Raw genomic sequence first — 23779 nt, forward strand, 5'->3', positions numbered from 1 at the left:
TTTTTTTTTAAGAAGAGTAAGGTTTTTCTAGAAGCAGAGTTCTTTAACACTGTCCCTGGATAATTTGGACTGGATAATTCTTTGTTGGGGGTAGGGCATTCTGTAATACGCCCCTTATGTAGGACGTTTAGCAGCACCCCTGACTCACCAAATGCCAGTAACAGCCCCCCCTACTCCCAGCACCACAAGTATCTCCAGATATTGACAAAAGTCCCTTGGGTAGGTTTGGGAGAATGGGAGGCTGGGGTGGAAGGGTGGGGAATCTCCCTTGGTTGAGAATGACACATTAACTAATTTTTCAGCCTGCAGAGCCCTGCTGCTCTCTCTCACCCCCACCCTATCTTTCTGTATTTCTCTTGTCCTCAAATGCCTAATAGATATTTGCATTTAGACTTCATCTTATTTCACTGTCTCTCCTGATGGTTTGAACACAGAACCTTTGGAACATCATGGCTGTCGCAGGACCTCTAAGCATCAGCTGATACAGCAACAGGCCAGCATGCAGAGATTCAGCCCAGGCCAGAGGCACATCCCTGATGACTCTATTTCCAACCCTGGAAATAACTTGTCACAGATTTCCTTGATGCCTCTATTTGCCCGTTACCCCTTGCTCAAAGCCATGCCACTTATAATTTCTAGGAATTAAGACAGATTTCTTCATCCCTTGACACCTGCTTCCTCATCTGTAAAATAGAGACAGAATTACCCAGCTTGACTTGGAAGTTTCTAGGCTTTATCTTCTCCAGAAAACCCAATTCAGCTGATTTTCCCACATCCTGTCATGTCCACTGTTAACTTAATAGTTCAAAGGTAGCTTCAATTTTTTGTGAGAACAAAGTAGGGAATACATAAATAATTGAATAAAGCAGTCTTAAAATGTAAATCACATCGTAAAAGAGCATATTACAATTATTAGTACCACTATGCTATGATTTAGATCCTGAGTTCTGTTTTCCTTGGATACATTTTATCCATCAATTATCAAATTTTATTAACCCTTCCCTATATGGTAGATTGAATTCATATTTTTCTTCCAATTCCTTCCTCAGCCATTATTCTATTATTTATCACCACAGCTGGGGAATTTTGTGACGACCTCCCTCTTTCCCCAGCCTCCGACTTCTTTCTGGTGCTGGACAGCCCGCTACATTGAACTGTCTAAGGAGTACCCCACAGCATGTCCTTCCAGTGGGTCATGGAGCTTGGAGAATGAATCTCAAACTGCTTAGCTTGACAATCGAATTTCCATCTATCGTCTCAATCCCATTTCCCAATACTCCTATGCAAACTCCCTACTGTAACTAAGCTAGTGCATTCATTATGTTCTACGTGAATCCAATTACCTAATCGGTGCCTCCACTCCCAGCTTTCAATAACCAAGCCCATTTCCCTACCTTCCAATCCCCAGTATCTGTCTTAGAGCTTCTTCTCCTCAACTGTAAGAACAAGGAAGCATTCTTCTTTTTTTTTAACTTTCTATCATAAGCACCAAGCACAGTGCAGAGCACATAACAAGTGCCGAATGATTGAGTGAATAGGTTAATAAACCAAGAAATGAGCAAAGCAGGTTTACCTCGACTAGACCAACACAGTGATTTCTCCATCTCAATCCCTATAACATCTGCTATCTGATCTATGCAGTTAGTTCATATTATTTATTGTGTTGAACCATGCATTATGCTTAATGCATAGCTGTAAGTCTCATCTCCCACTGAGATGAGTTCCTGGGGGTCAGAGTCTGAGTCTTGTTTTGGTATCCCCCTCAGCATCAACAGGACAGCATTCTGCCCTCTCCAAATGCTCACTGATTGATTGAGCATCTCACCAGCTGAATCTCCACTGCCAAGTGTCAGTAGCAGGGCTTTCCCTGGTGCCTGGGCCATAAATCACAGGTCAAACCTTTCCTAGTTGTTAAAGCCCAGCTTATACATCAAGGTGAGCTGGATCCTGAAGACCCTCCTTGGTCAGGGTATGCAAGGAAAACATCCTGTTCTGCCATCCACTAGAGTCAGGCAGGAAATGTGACATACTTGTGGTTGATGGTAAAGCCTTTGTTTCTGTGATATTGACTTGAATGCTCAGCTCCAAAATCTACATGGTAAAAATCAAGCTCAACTCCAGAGACAGATAATTTCTCTATTGCCTTCACGATACAGCTCCAACTCTGATGTCTCTGTCAGAATCTGCTTTCTCTTCTGTCTGTCCTCCTTTGTCCTCGGTGACCCAGTCATCCTGAGCCAGCCATGGAGTCTTAGCCTCCTAGATCTCCTACTTCTTTCCTTGGATTGGAACATCCTTTCCTTCCCTCTTCGTTTGGCCAAATTCTATCCATTCTTCAAAACAAGCTGTCCTTGCCCCTACCCCTAGAAAACCTTTCCCTTCTCACTCATCTGGGTTCCTGTCCTCCATGATCCCCCACTATCCTGAGCATACATCCTCTTGCATCACAAATGCCCCAAGACCATCTCTTCCAACTGTACCCATGGGCTCCCAGTGGCCAATGCCCCAATCCTCAGGTCTGAGCATACATACAGTGCCAGCAGAGAGTAGAAACTTCAAAACCTTCCTGAATTAAATGGAGGCAATGCAAATTATATGAGGGAATTATCAAAGCAGAAACTAGGAAAGAGCAAAGGAAGTGAGATCAGGATTGACTAGTAGAGTGTAATATCTGATGTAATAATAAAAACCTAGCTCCCTCAGTTACTCTTTTGAGTGAATGGTGAGGAAGGAAGAGTCAGTTAAGAAATAAAATGATCCCACTGTCATTAATCAGACTAGAAAAAGCTGCAGACGTCCAAGAGATCACTGTTTTGGGAAACATTCCCAACCTTTGCAGGATATCTCGAAGCTCAGGCAATTGCATTTCTCAGTTTCCCATAACTTGGAACACCTCATCACTTTTCTGTCTTCGGAAACTTGAACTCTGTGCCCGGCAGACAGCTTGTTGTGACAGTCACAGCCCTGTGGCTATTTATGTCTTTGCCCTTGTTAATGGGATTCTCTCATCAACATTATCTTAGCTCAAATACAGAGGCATTAATGACAACTTAATTGAAGCAGAGGACAAAGTTCACAAAGTTATCATGTTTACTTGATGTGCAGATGGTGGCTAGATATAAACAGCTATATATGAAAAGGGGTGATATTTGGGGAGCAGCTCTGATAATTGCAGGGTCGTAGCCTAAAACCATCTGGCCACAAGTAGTAATCAGGGCGAGCACTTCTATCCTGCATGATGCAGCTCTCCCAGCCATCTCTCCACTTCTGGGAGCTCCACTGGCCTTTGTCTAATTAGCACTTCCCCTGAGGGTAGCTCATTCCCAGGTTTGACACAGTAGGCAGCTTATAACTGTGGTAACATGAACATTTGTTAAAAAAAAAAAAAAAGTACGATTACCTCTCCTTTCACTGTTAAAATGATATCCCTCCAAATTGTTTTGGAGGTCAACCTTACTGGTTTATTCATTTAGACAGTTGCTTATATACTGGGCAAATAGTTATTGAAAACCTGTGATAAGCAAGGTGCTATACTACGCCTTGGGCAAATAGTGATGGACATGGCAGTATTCTGGTTCCCATGGAGCTTTATGTTCTAGTGGACAGAGAAGCAACCAATAACCAATTAATAGACACATGATTGAGATACCTTGTTATGCACTGAATGGTGTTTTTCCCAAATTCACAGGCTGAGGTCCTTACTTCCAGTAACTGAGAATGTGTCTGTATTTGGAGATGAGAACCTTTAATGAGGTAACTGAGGAAAAATGAGGTTATATGACCAGGCCCATATCCAATATGATGGATGTCCTTATAAGAAAAAAGATATAAGGTCTTATGAACTGTGCAAAAATAAGTTCCTAAGTCACCTAGTCTATGGTGTTTTGTTATACTAGTCATAATGCACACACACACACACACACACACGGGTAAATATTACATCAGAGAGAGCTAGAAGACTATGTGATGGGGCATCTGGCCATCTTTGGCAAGGTTTCTTGAGAAACCATTTGAAATGTATTCTAAAAGGTAAGTGGGGTGGTGTTGACCATAATTGTAGGACTTATTTAATTTAAACACAGTCGATGTTAAATAACGATCAAAGAAATGCCCATCTAGCTGTTGACCTCGGTTATGCCACTAGAATTTCACCTTATCTTCAGTCCCAAAAGTCTACTAAGTATGGAAAATGGATAGCTGATTAAAATGGATTGCTTAATTGGTATTTTTGGAATGCTCTTTCTAGAAATCTTCCTATTCAAAGCCATTATATGGAAATATGAAAGTTACAGAATGGTTGAAAACAATTGCTTTTACCTAGGGATTAAATGGGGTGAGGTGAGAGGGCCTCTTCAAAATATGCTCTTTGCCTCAACTGAAAAATTCCCCTTGATATCTGGTTGATTTGTGGATCTTTGCTAGTTGTATCTCCTCTTGTGCAAGAATTCTGTTCTGTGCCTGGGTACTGGTTTTTACTTTCCATCTTCCCAGGCTACAATCATTCTGTGATGCCCAGCTGTTAGGTTGAGGTCTAGAGACTTCCACTTCCATTTCCCAGGTTCCATTCAGTATGGCCGAGACTCACTGTGTAATCCCAAAAACTCCACCGAGAGCTCAATACCTCTAGTGACACCAAGGAAAGCTCTGGATAGTTTATTCCTCTAATGGAAAAGCAAAAGTGCTCTTCACACGGTTTGGCCTTACTGGTCCCTGTTGTACTTTCTCAGTGACATAACCATAAAAACCCTCAACTATAGGGCACCTGGGTGGCTCAGGCAGTTAAGTGCATGACTCTTGATTTCGGCTCGGGTCATGACCTCACAGTTTGTGAGTTTGAGCCCCAAGTCAGGCTGCACGTTGACAGTGCAGAGCCTACTTGGGATTCTTTTTTTCCTTCTCTCTCTGCTCCTTCTCAGAATAAATAAATACATTTTTAAAAATTCAACTATGAGAAAGCCTTATTCAGAGACCCTTGCCATGTCTCTGTCTTGTTTTCTCTCCACATGTGATAGCTTTAGAACCTACAAGTGTTCCTCTGTTAACACAGTTTGAAGAGCCTGTACATTCTTATTGCCCCCTAACGAACACACACACACACACACACACACACACACACACACACTATTATAGTTAGATTTAAGGTAGTTTCCAAAAAAAACAACTTCTCATATTGGGATCTTTGGCTCCTAACTCTATACATACACATCACTGAGGGTCACACGCATGAACTTTCTGGGAAACCCAAGCATCTAATTCACAAAAATCACTGTATGACAAAGGTCAAGTTCACCTTTCTTACCTCACAAAATGTATCACAATTTTGGGAATGGAGAATCATCACCTCTGACTGGGGACTTGGCCTTTCATATCCCTAATCAAGGCCATTTACCCTATTTTCAAAAGAAGACTCTTGGGTTGATGATTTCATAATAAGGAAAAGGGTTGACATCTGTTGTTCTTCAGAAATTCATATAAAAGATTAGAAAAGGCTTTACTAATTCTAGACCAAGCCTCTCCTTTAACAAAACAGAACAATGAGTTCTAACAGAATAAGAGTTACTCATATTCTGCATCACTGTAGAGCCCAGGTAAACTAGAGCCCTGAATTCTAAAGTCTGTGTTCAAGCTCTTTGCCCAGACTCACTTTTCAGAGAGCAGTTGACATTTTGAGAAGCACCACAGTGGAAAAAAAAACAGATTTCAAACTTTAATGACTAAAGCCCCCATGGCCTCTTTCTTCCTCTTCTCATTCCCCAACATTCTCCCATCCAAAAATTACAAATAAGATTGAAATTTCAGATCACATTAAAATAATTACAATGGTACCAGCTTTTTCTTTAGATTATTTAATGTTTCATGTGAAAATCAAAATCCTCCTCCCTAATTCTCCAAAGAAACAGACCAGGTGGCATTCTTTACCTTTATATAACTCCCTGTTTTCTTAGTAATTCAGATGAGTTTGGACAATACCAATCTCGATTCTTAGCATCTGTTTAAGAGTCTTTAAAACAGCATCTATTTCCTACATTAAAAAATAGAACATAGGGGCACGTAGGTGGCTCAGATGGTTAAGCAAACAACTCCTGATTTAGACTCAGGTCATGATCTCATGATTGTGAGATCAAGTCCTACACCAGGCTCCATGCTGAGCATGGAGCCTGCTTGTGATTCATTCTCTCTCTCTCTCTCTCTCTCTCTCTCTCCCCTCCCCCCACCCCTTGTTCTCTCTCCTTCTTTTTCTCAAAGAAAAAAAAAATAGAACATAGTATCTACTGCTCAATGAACAGGTGTGGACTTGAGAGATGGAGTGGTCACTGTGACACATGGTAAAGAACTGGGAGTTTGAAATGAACAAAGTAGAAAATCCAGGTGTCTGTTCATTTATTTAATATTTGCCTGTATATCTCTTGTGATTCCTGAAAGGAGAAATGGCAAGTCTCACTGTGCAGAAGGACCCCTTGAAGGTAGGGATCAATGCAGCCCCAAGACTTCCATGTGGGGTTTGGAGCACTGAGGTGACCAGAATGGGAAAAGCTATACAATAGAGGGCAAAGCCTTGGGGAGAAGACAGACTCTAATTAGTACCTCTTGCTACTAACTACCCTTAGTCCTTAGATAATCTTACTAAGGAATCAGCACTAAGCATTTATGCCATGTATACATAATGAATACTTGGAAGTATGTGTGTGTTGATATGTAGATGTGGATTATTTGTTTTACACTATTACAATATTATATAGGCAAACATAGCTAAAATACAAGTCTTCTTTTTTTAATGTTTATTTTTGAGAGAGAGAGAGAGAGAGAGAGAGAGAGAGAGAGAATGCAAGTGGGGGAGGGCAGAGAGAGAGGGAGACACAGAATCCAAAGCAGGCTCCAGGCTCTGAGCTGCCAGCAGAGAGTCCAATGTGGGGCTTGAACCCATGAACTATGAGATCATGACCTGAGCCGAAGTCACCTGCTTAACCAACTGAGCCACCCAGGTGCCCCATAAAACGTAAGAAGTCTTAAAGAGGATGGACTCATTATCTTGTGTCAATCTCATCTAAACCAGGAATCTGCCAATAATAGGGTGACCAAATAAAATGCTTAACTTTAAATACTAAATAGCTATTTACCATAACAGCCTATTGAACATTTGTCTATAGATCTTTCATCTGAAGTAGAGTTTTACATTTGAATTACTTAAACATTTGATAATATAAAATGAATATGGATGTTCCCGTAAAAAGACCATGAACTCGGGAATCCTAAGGAAAGACCTGATGTTAAACACCATCTTGGTCACTTGAACTAATTTTTTTGGCTCCCAGTTTCTTCCTACCCATGTTGGTAAAATAATAACCACTTCATAAGTTTTCAGGGGTGTGTTTTGCCCTGTGGCATATGACAAGGCCCAGGCACGACGCCTGACTTGTAAGGCATCTACAATGATTGTTGATTCTACAACCACATCACTCACAATGAAAGGATGTCCTCAACAAAAGGCCACACACATCCTGTACGAAGCTCTGGAAACAGAAATGAATGTTCCAGACATCTCTGCATGTCCGTTTCCACGGGGGTTACCTTCTCTTTTAGATGGTAGAAACGCCTGACCTAGTCTCAAATTAATTGTTAAGTATCTGGATTCCCTGTCCCACTAACCAAAAGTGGCTTTGCTTCTGTTTCCCAGGAGGTACCATGTGTCAAGGTGGCCCCAGAGAGCCTCCAACCTTACTGGGACAATGATCATCACTTTCTGATTTCTCATTTGGGGCTGTCATCCCTTGGAAAGCCACTATGATCTCAAGGACTTTGAAAATAAGTTTCCTGAGAAATGGAAGGAACAGGAAAACTAGCTTTGTTGGACTTTTTGTTTGTTGGTTGTTTTTGTTTTGCCTGACGCCCCCGATGAGGTAGATAAAGTGCAGCAGACACCAAGCCCAACTCCATTTCAAATTCAAAATGAAAGAAGTTCCAGTTTTCCAAAATTCAGAAACTCTTCGTGGGGAAAGAATAAAGCAAGAGTTTTCTGAGCCAGACTTCAGGAACCCAGTCAGCACATTTTTCAAACTTCCTTTTACTCGTTTCATTTTTTGAGAGACAGGTCTGAAATAACGGATGATTTTTCCCCCCTTTCTGCAGCTGGGTAACGTGACAACTTTCAGCAGCCTCTCTCGGTCATAAACGTGTTTTAATGGACTGACATGTGCTTAATAACACAGGCAGCACATGGCTGCTGTAGAGCACAGTGACGCCAGGGCCTAAACTATATTAAAACTGCGTTATTGGGGTGCTTGGGTGGCTCGGTCGGTTAGGCGTCCGACTTCGGCTCGGGTCATGATCTCGCGGTCCGTGAGTTCGAGCCCTGCGTCGGGCTCTGTACTGACAGCTCAGGACCTGGAGCCTGTTTCGGATCCTGTGTCCTCCTCTCTCTCTGCTCCTCCCCTGTTCATGCTCTGTCTCTCTCTGTCTCAAAAATAAATAAACGTTAAAAAAAAAATTAAAACTGCGTTATTGACCTCAGGACTACAAGTCTCTGTACTCGAACATCTCACCGATTAGAGAGAGGAACAGCCTAGCACCAGCTCACATTTTCCTTCTTCAAATAAGGAGGGTTGCAGTTGAACTTCTGTAACTCTGAACATGAAAAATACTATGTTTCTAAGTGATTAACTCACCTCCATTACTGGAAATTTTATAAATTTTATAAAAGTATTTCCTGTGACTGCACAAATTGGCTCCACTTTTACGACTATGCGGTGAGGTCCCTTCTAGCGATAGGTCTTGAGTCAGTAGGGAAGGGAGAGAAATTTGCTAAAGAGCTTCTCAACACTGGGCTTAGGATTTCAGATGCATTATCTCTGTTAATCACCATCACAGCAGTCTCCTGACGTAAGAAATTTTTTTCTCCATCTCACGTAATATGCAAGCCCTGACATGGTCCCCAGTGATCCCCGACTCCTAATATCCACAGCTTTGTATAATGCCCTTGGCTCGGCCAAGGCCCAGACTTATTTACTTGTTTCTGCTGAACAGAGCATGTAACAGTGAAGGAACACCACTCCCCGGGTTAGGTTATAAAAAGACAATAGCTTTTGTCTCGCAAGTTCTTTCTTTTTCTTGAATCACTCATTGTAGGATCAGAGTGTTATCATTTCATGAGGCAGCCTTCTGGAGAGGCCAGGGGATAAGCTTGGAAATGGATCTTCTGAGGCCTGCCAACAGCTGTATGCGTTAGCTTGGAAGCAGACTTACTCAGAGTTGAAGTTGAAGATGAAGGTAGCCCCTGCCAACAACTTGGTTGCAGCCAGAACTGTCCAGCCAAGGTGCCCCTGGATTCCCAACTCTTTTAAATTAGCACACAATTAACATTTTCAACCACTACCTTTGGGTCCAGTTTGTTACACAACCATAGATAACTAATACACTCTCACTGACAAGTGAGACAAAGCCAAGTGTATTCAGCGACATAGAACAGTAAGGAAAGGAAGTACCTTTTGAATCTAAGTTCCAGACCCAGGCTCTCCCATTGTTCCAGGGGTTCAATGGATTTTTTTCTTCACTTATTGGCATATGAGGTTCTCCCGCAGTCTGACCTGATCTTAGGTATTAAGGCATGTCCTTTACTATTTAAGTCAATTTTTTCTAATTTATTTGGATAACAAAACTCACAGTCCAGTGGGAAAAGAAAGACATTTAAAGAAAAATGCAATAGAGTGTAATCCAGGATGGATATTGGCTCAGAATGCACAGAGGAGGGGTGTTTGATGCAGACTGTAAAGCAGGGAGGCTTTTCAAATGATGTGTTGACCTAGGAACTGGCCTTGGCCCCTAATATAATGTGTGGCATGTGGTCTAACCATAGTAAGCTATAAGTACTGCTTCTGGAAAGACAGGAGACAGTAAGATGACAAACAGAGAAACATGGAGAAAGTTCTACCATTCCATGTTGCAGAAACAGCAAATGAAAGAGTCAGAGTTTGGAAAAACATGACTTATCCATAAATCTATTCCATACTGCTACATATTAGAATCTATATTATATTACCAAATATGTACTTTCCAAACTTCAGCAATTCGAGGACCATTTAAAACAATATGGCCATGCCTATGGGGCTCCTGTGTGGCTCAGTCAGTTAAATGTCTGACTTTTGGTATTGGCTCAGGTCATGATCTTATAGTTCATGATCTTATAGTTCAAAAGATCAAGCCCCACATAGGGCTCTGCACTGACAGCATGGAGCCTGCTTGGAATTCTCTCTCTCTCTCTCTCTCTCTCTCTCTCTCTCTGCACCTTCCCCTAAATAAATAAATAAATAAAATAAACTTAATTTTTTTTTGCTGTACCTAGATGATGTATGTATCAGTATTCACATAACATCTTAAAAATATTATGTTAAAAACTTTTTTCTTAAAAGTCACTAATTTTTACTTGAAATAAAATTTGGTGGCTGTAAAAGGTCCGTGGTCATGTGTGTGGTATACAATAAAACTGCAGCCGTCAAAGTCAGACAGATTCAGGATGAAATTGTAACTCCGTCACTTATTAACATGTGATTTTGAAAGTTCCTTAGCTTCTGTGACTTTTCGTTTCCTCCTCTATAAAGTACCTATAAAATACCTTCCTTGAACAGGCATGATGAAGATTCTATATAATAGATGCCAGGTCTGTCCAGACCCAGCAAAGTGCTCTGTAAATGGTCTATATTATGTCATATTTAGATAGAAATTCTTATTCCCACGACTGGAACCAGTCTGACGAGGAACAAGGGAATTAAGAGACTTTTCAAAGGTTCAATAGATACATCTGAATTCAGTGGTCTTTTGTTTTGTTTTGTTTAGGAAAACAAAAGTTAAAAATGTTGCCTCTTCAGGGCACCTGGGTGGCTCAGTCTGTTAAGCATCGAACTTCAGCTCAGGTCTTGATCTCACAGTTCATGAGTTTGAGCTTAGCATCAGACTCTGTGCTGACAGCTCGGAGCCTGGAGCCTGCTTCGGATCCTGTGACTCCCTCTCTCTCTGCCTTTGTCTGCCTCTCTGTGTCTCTGCCTCTCTCTCTCAAAAATAAATAAACCTTCAAAAACTTAAAAATACTTTTTAAAAATGTTGCCTCTTCATACTTAGAGTAAATCTGTGAATACTGGGTCATCCCACATCCCCGAGCTGGATTCTATATATTTTAGTCAGAATCTCAAAACATATGTCAACTTGGCCGAACCAGAAACCGAGCTAGTGGCTGTCAGCACACCGTACCTGTGAGGATCTCAGCTGTGCGTTCTGTCATTTTCTGAATCACGAGTCTCACGGTTCCACCCTCCAGGCTCAGCAGCAGGGTCCCCGAGCCCTCAGACAGCTCTGTGGACAGAAGCAGACCATCCTTGTTCCATGTTCGAAACTGGAAACTCACTGAGAGCCCATCAATTTGGGGGGTGCCGGGCAGCAGCAAATAACTGCTGCTGGAGTTGACAAATGTGATGGGAACAATTTGTGGTTCGGAGCAGGAAAAAGTGACATTGCCCTGGAAAACAATAAAAATCAAACATATAAAAGCCATTTTTTATTCTGCAATCTGACAGCTGATATAAACAACCACCTGGTGCTGACCTTAATTTCAGGATCATTCCACATTCAGCTTCAAGATCTTAAAGGGAAAGAAATACGTCGGCTTTGTTCAGATGTACCTGCGAGACTATTCCCACTCCTGTTTTCTGGAGTGTTATCTTCAAGAAGGCCATCAAAGACCCCAGTTGGGGTGGGGGGTAAAGGGGTAAGCATCAACATTTTCTAAGGAATCAGACAGGAAAGCAATTACACTCATCCACCGAATAAATATGTACCGCAAGTCAACCATGGGCCAAGCAGGGGACAAAGTTTAGAGAGATACACATGAAACAAGTTTGTTACAATGTGGATGTGCTAAAAGAAGGACACGAAAGGTCCCAGGGGGGGCCTGGTAGAAGAAATAACTATACAAGCAAAGGTTTCACAAGGGAGGTGATGCTTTCCTGGAAGGAAGTGGGGGAAGGAGAGAAGTGAGTGTGCCCCGCCAGGCTTTTCAGCAAATAAACGGCACGTTGTGTGGGAAGGTTTGGATATAATAGCAAAATGGCATACCTGGGGATTACAGGGAACTTGTCATTTCTGAACATTATATGGGGCAGGGAGGGCCAGGGGCCATGGAAGAAGTCAGACCAGAAAGATAAACAGGTAGAGTTTATGTTTGCTAAGTTATCATTCAAGTTTAGAAAAAATAAAGTGACAGCCACCTGATTTCAAGCTATGAAGATTTTCAGCAGCATGGGTTGCGGGGCGGCGGGGGGCGGTGGGAAGACTAGAGGTGGGGAATATTAAGTGTGCATAGACTAGAACCAGGAAGACGCAGAAGATTATCCTTTGCCTAAGTGAGGGAAAACTGGTCCATGTTTATTGGAGGATGATTAGAGGATGCGTTTACATCAGGCAGTTACAGGAAAATAAAAAAAATGTTCCAGAATCACTTCTGCTAGGTCAATAAAAAGAGAGCCTGGGATACCTTATAAATTGTGAATAGGTGTTATGTTATGAAAGCCATTTGGAATTTGTATTGCAAACCCAGCAGCCCACCACATCTTAGTTTCTATCCCTACCATTTGTCTCTTTTAAGCTCCAAACTAATCTCCACAACAAAGCAGCAGGCTTATTCAGGTAGCATAACACAATATTCTCATCTAAATAGTCATGGACACATCACGTTTCCTGCAAATCTTTCCTTTCAAGGCCGCGAATGGTCTGTCTTTGCATGATGCTAGGTTCAGCCTTCTAAAGACACTCTTACAGGCACTTACACACAAAAAAAGACAGCGATTTCCAAAAGTGGGGGGAATGCCCTGCCTTAATTGGCCGCCTGAGTTCACCTTTCCACTAAGGTGGCCAGATAGGGAGGTTAGATACCTGGGGCAGCCCCCAGTACCAGAGCAGGTGAATCATTCAACTCCCAAATCCCCATAGTCCAGGAAAACATCCCTAGATCCCAGCCAGGGCTGTTAATGATAGTCTTACATTTCTGAAGGCAAGCAGCAGTCTCCAAACACTGCTACCAATAGCACGTTTCTGAGGGTCTGCTCATCAACCATGCCGCTATGAGCATATTCTTGCACTAATCATTTGTTGTCGTTGTTTAGATGTTTCCTCCTCTTTGAGCTAGATCTCCAGAAGTTAGTTAATGGGTCAAAGGGTAAGGCCTTGATATCCATCAAGAAACTGCCTATGGCTCACACTGCCCACCACACCTGGCAATAGACTAAGCACTCAACCATGTTATCCATGTGTTCTGCACGGTAACACTGCCTCCATTTAAAGAATTCACAAACCGGGGCGCCTGTGTGACTCAGTCGGTTAAGCGGCCGACTTCGGCTCAGGTCATGATCTCGCGGTCTGTGAGTTCGAGCCCCATGTCGGGCTCTGTGCTGACAGCTCAGAGCCTGGAGCCTGTTTCAGATTCTGTGTCTCCCTCTCTCTGACCCTCCCCCATTCATGCTCTGTCTCTCTCTGTCTCAAAAATAAATAAACGTTAAAAAAAAAAAAGAATTCACAAACCAGCTTCATGAAGGAAGGTAAGAAGTTTAATAAAAGCCACCTGCCTCCTTAGCAGGGACAACGGGACTCTGTTTGTCTGCTTGTCTGACATGGAAGGATCTCCTTTCAGCCACCATCTTTGATATGTTCTTTCTCTGTACCAGGTACAACCATTCTAAAACTTCTACCCATTTGCTCATGATATCCATTGTCTGAATTTGCACATTTTAAAAATTTCTCATGGCCTTCTTTTCAAGAATGAAAACATCCCCACTGATGGCCGACTGACCAAGGCAAAGATGTCATTTTGGAAGGAGCAAAATCACAAACACTCCTCTAGCACAGTTCAGAGACAGCAGTCCTTTTCCTCCTCTTTTTCTCTTCCTGAAGTCAGTATCCCTCCTCTGGTAACAAATTTGCCAGAGCAAGGCTGTACCCAAAGTTGGAGGCTATGCAGAAAGGGGAACAGTTGGGGGGCAGTGATGGGGTGGAAGGTAGAAGAGCAGGAGGTCATACCAATGTCCCTGTTCCTCCACTGGTTTACAATCCGATGTTGAGCTCAACCCAAGCCATCCTCTGAGTGTTCTATGGATCCACAGGCATGGGGATGGGGGCCTAAAGAAACTGTGATTCTCCTCTGATCTGATCAGTTCATTCATATCTGACAGGTCTGGGAACCCCCCTCCCTCAGACTCACTTCATCTACTCAGTGTCCAATGGACCTCAGCTCAGATGCTTCTGAAATAGGCAAGGGGACTCAGCAAGCCTTGAAGGACACTCAAGTGTCCCGGCTAGTCTCTGGTAGCAAGAAATTCAGATAAATGCCTCAGGGATTCTCCCCAGTTAAGGTAAGGCCATGTGCAGTGATCAACACTGTTGACATGCTTGGGGAGCGGGACAACGCTGAAATGCTTTGAGGTGTCCCTGGTTCACTACAGGTCACACTCCTCCACAATCCTTCACACTGTCCTCGGTTGCCCTTGCCCTGGGGCAGCTGCTTGAGCTGTCCAAAAGCTCCCTGCTCTTAGAGCACAGCCCTACTCAGTTCTCTGACGGCAAGTCCAAAAACAAACAAGTAGGAAAGAGATGGGAGTAGAATGGAAATGCCTGCAAGTGCGTGTTTCCAGCTCAGCTCCCCATGCCACAGCTGCCATGTGCCATTTCTGCGTATAATCCTGTCTCGGTCATGCTTGCTGTTGGCAGAAATGCCACAGTGTTGAGAAACATCTATACCAAACCCCACCCCATCTCCCCAGTAGGGAGAAAGAAGAAAAAATCAGCTAAATGCACAAGTGCTACTTTTGAAGTCAGCATGGATTATTTCATCTTTCTCAATAATGCCATTTGTGACTTTGGAATCCTTCTCAAGGCAGCATTTGAGGGAGTCCCTGCCATGATTTAGAAACAGCATGAAGGAAGGCAATTCACTTTAGAACAGTGTCAAAACAGAAAGTGGCTAAAAGTCTACAGATTGTATTCTACCCCTTCGATCTATCAATTCAACTTTCATTCCATCTCCCTCCCCACCGCCCTGCCAAGAAAGAAACTCCATTTCTCAGACTCTCTACTCCACTGCACATTGAATTCATTGGAGAATTCAAGAACCCTTCACGATTTCTCAAGCACTGTAAACCAATGTGCTTACACATAAGTTGTAAATGTGATCTTAATCCTTTGCATTAGTCCTTAAATGTACATTTTGACTGATAAGTACGGAACATGCCATGACACAGGAGTGCACTGTGGCCAAATCTTCATGATAAATCGGCCAACCCTGGCTCTGTAGATGAGATTAAAAGGAAGTCAGTAACACTGCCACGGGTCCCTTTGCCCCCTCCCTAAGTTACAAGACCTGCAGTGTCCTTCATTGTTCAAAAAAGAAGTCACTCTATGTTGAAGAGGCTAAATCCTTGGTACCTGATGTATTTCTCCTGGCAACTCCACCATGTCCTGATTGGATGGTGACCCTCCAGACGCTGCCAGTCAAGACTGTGGTAAGGCCTCCCCAAGGCAACAACTGCAACAGGGAGCTGGAGCCCCTGAGTGAGGACCTCACTTTGTCCCCAGGATGGCAGTTCTTAGTGCCCTGTGCTTTCACGTTCATATAAGCCCATCCTCCAAAAGGTGAGATACCCAAAGATGCTGGAACCAAGATAGAGCAGGTAGCTGTCCATTAGAGACCCCCCAACAATACCTATGTTTCTTCTCAAGGATCCACCACGGCCTTTTCTTTAAAACCCTTAAAACACAGACGTTCCCACCCCACCTTTCTCACACAAGAGTGATCTCTGCAGATGGAACACCGAACTTTGAAACCCTAAAGATCTGTCCATAGGCCATATTAGAAAGACTTCCCATATCTGTGTAAAAACAGTGTTTCGTACCATAAACAACAAGAGCTGGCACTGTCCCCTGTCATGAGCAGCTTTAGGGCCTCCTACAGATGGTCATGACTTGAAACCCAAGAACCAAGTTTGTCTCGGTGAAGAAAGCAAACTCTTTTCATTGATTCATCCTCCCCAAGGAGGCCCTCCATCCAGAGGGCAGAGAAGAATCTCCACATCACTAATTGCTACAAAGAAGCAGTACATGATCTCACACAAAGGAAGCCCATCCTAATCTGGAAGGTTACGACAGGCTTCCTCAGGGAGGCGACATTGGAATTGAGATTTTACGGAAGCAGAGGAGAAGCTAAGTGGAGAGTAAGGAAAGTGTTGTTATCTGAGTACAGAGGGAAAGCATTTGCTAAGGCCGGAGGCAGGAAGGTGTGTGGCATAGTCAGGGACCTACAAGAAGGTCAGCTGACTGCAGTTCAACAGCCAGCATGTCAGCAGGCAAGATAAAGTGGAAAGGACACAAAGAGACACAATCGTGTAAGCCTTTAGACCATGTTGAGCTACTAGAACTTGATCCTATGGAAACAAGACAATGGGAAGGGGGTGAAGGGGAAATAGCTGTAGAGTCTAGGATAGATGCATAGTCATATTGTGCCTCAGATGCATCCCTCAGGGGGCTGTCCTTAGTGCGTGGAGTGCATTGTGTGCAAAGATGAGAAGTCAAGAGCCATATTTCAGGAAGCTCTCAATCACAGTTAGTAGACTACAGCAGTGAAGTGCTTGTGGAGAGCTCCATGGAGAATGGCAAAGGGGGAGAGGGAGAAAAGCAAACAGGTATTTTGTAGGTCAAATTGATAGGAGGTGCTGTGCCGGCTGAAGGGGCAGGGAGACCAAGCATAGCTCCTACTCTCCTCCGCTTAAACAACAGACTTCAAGTAAGTAAGAGCAGAGATGGCCCTTAACTGCTGACTGACTGCCACCTGCCATCCTGGCGTCCACCCCCAGTAGAGTGTGAAGACACACTGACAGCAAACAGAAGTCCTCAAGTTGACCCATCCAATCAATTTGTATAGTTACTATGGCAACTGCCCCCTAAACACATTCCATGCCTTTCTCCCTCCACCAGGAATGGCTTCCTCAGGCATCGGCACCCAACTTCCCACTCCCTCCTTCTTGGGCCACATACCTGAGCCCCTTCTAGATCCCTCCATCCACAAGGTGGCTGCCATCTCCACAAACTTTCATTGGTCTGTGTACCATACCATTTATCTACATATTTACATGTGTGTTACCATACATCTGCTACATCTCTTACACTGCCTTGTTGTAATTAGCTACTCTTGAATACCTGGCTAGGCTTGACGCATTAATACATTTGTAATTGGGTACAGAACATCTTCCATTGAATTCTGAGAAGGAAGTAAAACTGTTCAATTTAGGGAGAAATGGCTTCTTGTCATAAGTATTTACTGGAAAAAACACATATTCTGTCTGATCCTTATTTTTGGCTACTGTACCAGGATAATAGTAGAGGGTTGACTTAGGATCAAATGAGGCCATGAGCAAGGTGCCCAACATTGTTCCTAATGGTGCTTTTCTGCTTTCCCAGGTCTGCCACTTTCTTGAGTGATCTGAGGTAAGTCACTTATATAGTCTTAGTTTTCTGTTTTGTAACCTGAAACCTTTGGCCTGGATGGTTCTAAGGTCCCCACTGCTTCCCATTCCTAGGGTCTCTGAGATGGAGTGCACCCACATCCTTATCATTTGTCCTCTTTAGAGGGGGGAACAGGAGTCATTTGGATGAGAAGTGTAGCCAAGTGTTTACATTTTAAAATACCTTTCTTTAGAATGATTCAGGGCATAAGGAAGGACACCTCGTCCTTCTACTAATTCTTTCTAACTGCAGGGAAGAAAGCACAAGCCTCCAGAGAGGATGATGTATATTACAAAAATAGTAAACAGAAAATGATTGTGTTTCATATTTTTAAAAAGAGGCCCAATATTTTATTTTATTTATTTATGTTTTTAAAAATGAGGCCCAATTTTGGGGCATCTGGGTGGCTCAGTCAGTTAAGTGTCCAATTTTGGCTTATGCCATGATCTCGCAGTTCATGAGTTCACACCCTGTTTTAGGCTCTGTGCTGACAGCTCAGAGCCTGGAGCCTGCTTCCGGTTCTGTGTCTCCCTCTCTCTCTGCCTCTCCTCCACTCGTGTTCTGTCTCTCTCTCAGAAATAAACATTAAAATTTTTTTTTAAAAATTAAAGAAGAGATCCAATTTTTAAAACCATACTTCACATGATATAACAACCAACTGACTGACTATTCCTCTCCTTAGTTCCCTCAACACAAAAAGCATCCATAAATACTTTACAAAGAAAATGCTGGGTTAATATTTCACTGCACCAGGATTTATGGTGTTTAAAAATTTCTTGCAGATAATAAAATAGGTGAAATTATATGTAACCTGCTTAGCTTGGTGCTGATCCAAGGGATATACAGTGAAAATCAGAAGAAAACAATGAGCGAGAACACAGGTGCTGAACAGCTACCCCCTTTCCAAACGAATCCCCATCATTCTACCACGAGATCAGAAGTTAGTGAAAAGCTGACTGAATTCCAAATAAAACCCATCCAACTAAAACCCTTGTTCCCTGGTGGAGGGGCCTGTCGAAAAGGAGATCTTACAGTAATCTCATAATTACTGTGGTCTCCTGATGACCTGTGAGTGAGGAATGTCTGTACATTTAAGTCTTTGTCATGTGACCACGGAATGAATCTGATGAACTGTCACACACAACACTTCTTGTCCATACAGAGGGACAAACTTCAGAAGATGCTGTTCTGTCATGGACACGGTGGAGGAAACACCATCAAGGTCTCAATGTGAGTGTGTAATAGATGGAACAGACTGAAACGCGCTGAATGGTGAGCTAATGGTCTCTGGTTTGCCAAACATTGCTGAATATGCAGTCATCGTCTTTTTCCCATTGGCCACTGGGTATTTTAGCCAGGACTCAGACAGCACGAGGCGAAAATGCCATGGTTCACCAAGGTAGAATAAGGAGCTAACAAAACTGAGAAGAAAGACATGAACAAATGACTTAATCTGTGCCTATTTCACAGCTGTATTATTGAACATAATCCTATGCTTATTTTAGATGAGGTCATGGACGTACATGACATGGTTCAGATCTTAGTAGACCAAGCTAACTGTGCCCGAGTTTCTACCTAGGTGTTGCCTTTACCTTATCTCTCTGCTAAGGGATCCACTTTGTTTCAAGATAGTTCCTTACTTACTTGTGTTGGCTGCACAGACCACAGGTTATGGCTAAAGGGACCACCAGTGATGGAGTGCACATAGGCATTTTTCAGTTGTGGGCATTTTCTTCTAGTCAAACTTTGGCCAGTGATGACTGGCACCATCGTTTTCTAGTTGTCTTGATTTGGCAAGTGCCTTCTTTCCTGACACATTTCACTACCCAAAGACCTCTATTCCTGCCTGTGATAGTGATTCAAGCCATTTGGCTATTTTGTGGAAGGCACCAGAAAGTTATCTCCTGCTGCTTTAAATTATGGTCTCAAAGAAGTCATAGATACAAGGCATGAGAGGAGCCTGCAAGGCCAATGGCCTCTAACTCATTCCCAATCAGGCTGTTTGCCACTACTCCCTGAGTCTTTTCTAGGACTTCATTCCACCCACTAAATGCTGCTCACTACCTGACAATAAGGCCCTCACCTGGCCTGGAGTCAATGGGGGAGAGGAGGACAGAGGAAAGACACTTGCCAGGCCCTATTCTGGAATCTACTGGCCACCAGGATGTGCAATGGAACGGAGGCAGTTGGGATGCTGTGGTCTTGAACCTTGACAGATGATTGGAATGGTCCCCCATGGAGGTGGCAGGGAACTGCCCCAGGGCACATATAGTTCACTCACCCCCATAGGGGCAAGCACACACTTTCACCAAGCCTCTGAAGTGGGGGTGGGGTGGCGGTGGGGATTGGCTTTAGCTGGAAGGGTGGTGCGAACCAGAAAACCATCTACCAGATATGGGACCCAAGGCTTCTGGCCCTGGGGACACATAGCTGTCACTCATCTGAGAATATCTCTGTCCACCTCTGTCCACCCCTGCAGAAAAAGAGAGGGGAAAAGCAGAAAGCATTCAAAGAGTAGACCAGTCTTTATCTGTTGACAAGAAACCTGCAGTCATTGATGGAGGTAGGGTGGGAACAGAACTTGACCAAAGTTAGGATGAGTCTGCTTCTAGTCTGGGGAACAAAGCAGTAGTTAGATAAAAGGACTTTGTGAGTAACTAGGGGAGATGGAGATTGGTGACCAGTCTACTCCCACTGGGACTCTTCAAATGTCACAGCCAAGTCCTGGTATGTCCCTTCCTTTGGTCCTGAGATGATATGTCAGGAATGGCTGTCTTGATGTACCAGAAAACCAATATTTTTAAAGTTTATTTATCTATTTTGAGAGAGAGAGAGAGAGAGAGAGAGAGAGAGAGAGAGAGAATGAGGGGGGAGGGGCGCAGAGAGAGAGAGAGAGGGAGGGAGAGACTCCCAAGCAGGTTCCGTGCTATCAGCACAGAGTTCAATGTGGGACTTGAACCCACACACTGGGAGATCATGACCTGAGCTGAAATCAAGAGTCGGATGCTTCACCGACTGAGCCACCCAGGTGCCACCAGAAAACCCAAGTTCAGACCTCAAGGGAATAGAGCAAACCCATCCTGAGGTTCTGCTTACCTCAACTGGTTTTAGAGGATCCTAAATGTGCACTTCCAAGGGTTATACTACTGTGCTGAGCTGTTATTTACAAAGCATTTTCATTGTGGGTGTTTGTTTTGTTTTTAATCATCATCCAGACATCACAACACCCTGGTGAGCAAAAAAATACAGCTAGCAGTGCAAGGCTGAGTTTCAATCACGAGGCATCAAACAAAGCCAATCAAGCATTTATAAGCTGGGGGAAAATGATCTTGATTCAATCTAATTTGTGGGGAAAGATTTCAAAGCCAGTTCTTGATTTTCCAAATGAGTACAACCATTTCTAATTTGATTTGTCTGAGAACTCCCAGGACTGACTGGTGTGCTATCAGCAAATGTAGAGGAAAGAATGTTCTGTTAGCTAAAGCTATCTTTCTGATTCACAAACTTAGGAGGAGCAAGAGGCCAAATTTAGGGTTGTTTGTTTGTTTGTTTATATTTAGACAAAGATAAGCTCCTTTGTTTGTTTGTTTGTTTGTTTATGAGAGATGTATTAAATCATTCGCATGGGCCACGCTCAGTCTTAGTAGCAAGGACACAGCCCAGGAGACAGGCAGGCTCAGAACTTGCTCACCTGGAGCTCACACCGCACCGGGTGGGGGACACCGAACGTGTCATCGCAACTACGATTAGGTGCCAGGAGAGAGAAGTTGAGGTTGCTGGGACAGTATGTGAAATGGATTCACAAAGTACCCTTTGAGTTGGATGACAGGTGGGAAGAAGTGGGAGTGGGAACAGGATTGGTGTGAATGGTGAGAAAGAAGAGGAAGACAATCCTTGGGAAGAAAGTCATGATGCATTCTTGGAATTTAAGGGAGAGGAGATGCTTGGCATTAGGCTATGCAGGCAACATTTTGTTTCTGCCAAAGAAGGCCTTCAAGGATGGAAATCATGTTCCTTGGGTTTCATCTGGGGGATACCCAGGGAGAAGCATCTTTACTATTAAAAGGAATGTCCCATTTGTGGGTGTGCTGGCAAGTGGTTCCCCACATGGCCCTCTTCTCTGGCTTTCCACGATCTGGCTACATGTCCATATCAGTGAACAGGGACCAAGTGAGAGCCACATGCTGCTTTTGGCCTCAGACAACCACTCTTGACTCTGCCTCTCTTTTGCCCTCCACCCCACCCCAAGACTACTCGCTCCCAATTTCAGCTCCTTGGCTGTGGAGTCAGTGTTAGTTTTCTGCCTGTGTGTGTCTCTGTTTCTGGCCCCATATTCTATGCTTCTTCTCTGTGTGTCAAAGGTGAATACCCCGACTTGAGTTTCAGTTTTTACAAATAGTGGTGCTTTTCCCCTAGAAACAAACCCTAGGAGAGGTCCTTGCGAACTGTGGAGTAGAAGGGAATGACAGACCCATGACTAAACTGATAACCTCTTACTTTTAAGGTAGAAGACAAAGCTGTAACTCTCCCTTGAACACACTTGAATTTCTATTTCCAAATATTGTACAAAGCTATTTGGAAATATGGATCAAGAAGCTTAAGAATATTAATAATCCTTTTTGACACTTCCACTTCTAGAAATCTATTTTCAGGAAACACTCTGAAATCAAACCAAGATTTACACACTACGCAACCATTATTTATAATAATAAACCTGGCTCTAAAATTAAAAGAACAGTTATGTAAAGTATGGTATCTTCATATGACATATTATTTTGCCACCACTAATAACAATTTTTTATGGTAAGCACGACAATTGCTTTTACTACAACATCAAAAGAAATGAACAGGATACAAATTGCACGTATGAATCAGATAAAATATAGCTGGATAAAAATGTAGATATAGAACGGAGGCCCCTTTGCTAAATAGTGACTCCAGCTGGGTTGTGGAAGTGTGGTGATTTTTATTTACATAATTAATTTTTTCTCCATTTCAAATTTATTTGAAATGAAAAATTAATACTTTTTTCTTTTTCTTAAAATTTTTTAATGTTTATTTTTGACAGAGAGAGAGAGAGAAAGAGAGAGAGAGAGAGAGAGAGAGAGAGAGAGAGAGAATGAGTGGAGGAGGGGCAGAGAGAGAGGGAGACACAGAATCTGAAGCAGGCTCCAGGCTCTGAGCTGTCGGCACAGAACCCAACGTGGGGCTCGAACACACAAACCATGAGATCATGACCTGAGCCGAAGTCGGACACTCAACCAACTGAGCCACCCAGGTGCCCCAAAATTAATACTTTTCTAAAAGAAGTTTTAGTTAAATAGTTGTCCAAGTACTATTGGAAAGTTTTCACGACAATAATATTGTGGATTAGTAGCTGCTATCAAAGGCATCAGTGTGGATTATTGAAAGAATGGAATCTAAGCAGTGATAGAAGCAGCTGCTAAAACCCAATGACTACTATTTTTCAAATGATTCCCACACCTGAATAATTTCAGAATTGTTTGTCCCTTCTACTATAATCTTTAGGTTACATGTCTACTGAAGTAGGCACATGTAACAAGTCATTACAGCAGGACAGTCAAAAGAAGGTGTCGTGTGTGTGTGTGTGTGTGTGTGTGTGTACATGTCATCACTTTTTCCTTTTGAGTGAACTTTCTTGTACAAACTTGGCCCACAACCAAAGCAACTTTCTAGTCCACATGCATGCACATGGTGCTTTTCTAGACTAAATTCACGGAGGTGAGAAACAAATGGGCTTCGGGCATCCTGGGTAGAGACTGAAAAGCAGCAAGGGCGTGCGAAAGGGAAGTGCCACTACCTGGCCTGGAAAATGAGGCAAATTCATACGTCGATAATGAATACATCATAAAAACCAGCTGCTCATTTTCCTCTATAAGGATTTAGAAATAAGAAGAAATGTATCTAATTCTGATTATCGCTGCTGTCTCTGAATAGACATTTTAAAAGTTTTCCAGAAAAGTAACTTTAAAAATTAGAAGCTGACACTAGATTACTCCTATTTGGGGTGGTGAATATCAGCACTAACAGAAATATAATGCAAGCCACACACGTAGTTTAAAATTTTCTGCTACCTATATTAAAAAGAAAGAAGTAAAATGAAAGAGATTAACTTAATTTTTAATTTGCATATTAGGTCATTTAACTCAATACATTCATATTATTTAAACATGAAGTCAATATTAAAATTGAGATTATATATTTTTTAACCTTTCCAGCTCATCTCAAT

At 42.8% G+C, this 23779-nt stretch overlaps 1 protein-coding gene across 1 annotated transcript in view; it reads right to left on the bottom strand.

Annotated features, from left to right (window-relative positions):
* CNTNAP5 (contactin associated protein family member 5) overlaps positions 1-23779 on the bottom strand; it is a 799405-nt gene that overhangs the window by 354004 nt on the left and 421622 nt on the right. The window contains exon 8 of the mRNA XM_042994206.1: positions 11239-11503. Coding sequence (XP_042850140.1) covers positions 11239-11503 — 265 coding nt within the window. The remainder of the gene's footprint in view (positions 1-11238; positions 11504-23779) is intronic.

The sequence above is a fragment of the Panthera tigris genome, chromosome C1 (genome assembly GCF_018350195.1).
Source record: "Panthera tigris isolate Pti1 chromosome C1, P.tigris_Pti1_mat1.1, whole genome shotgun sequence".
Taxonomy (NCBI): Eukaryota; Metazoa; Chordata; class Mammalia; order Carnivora; family Felidae; genus Panthera; species Panthera tigris.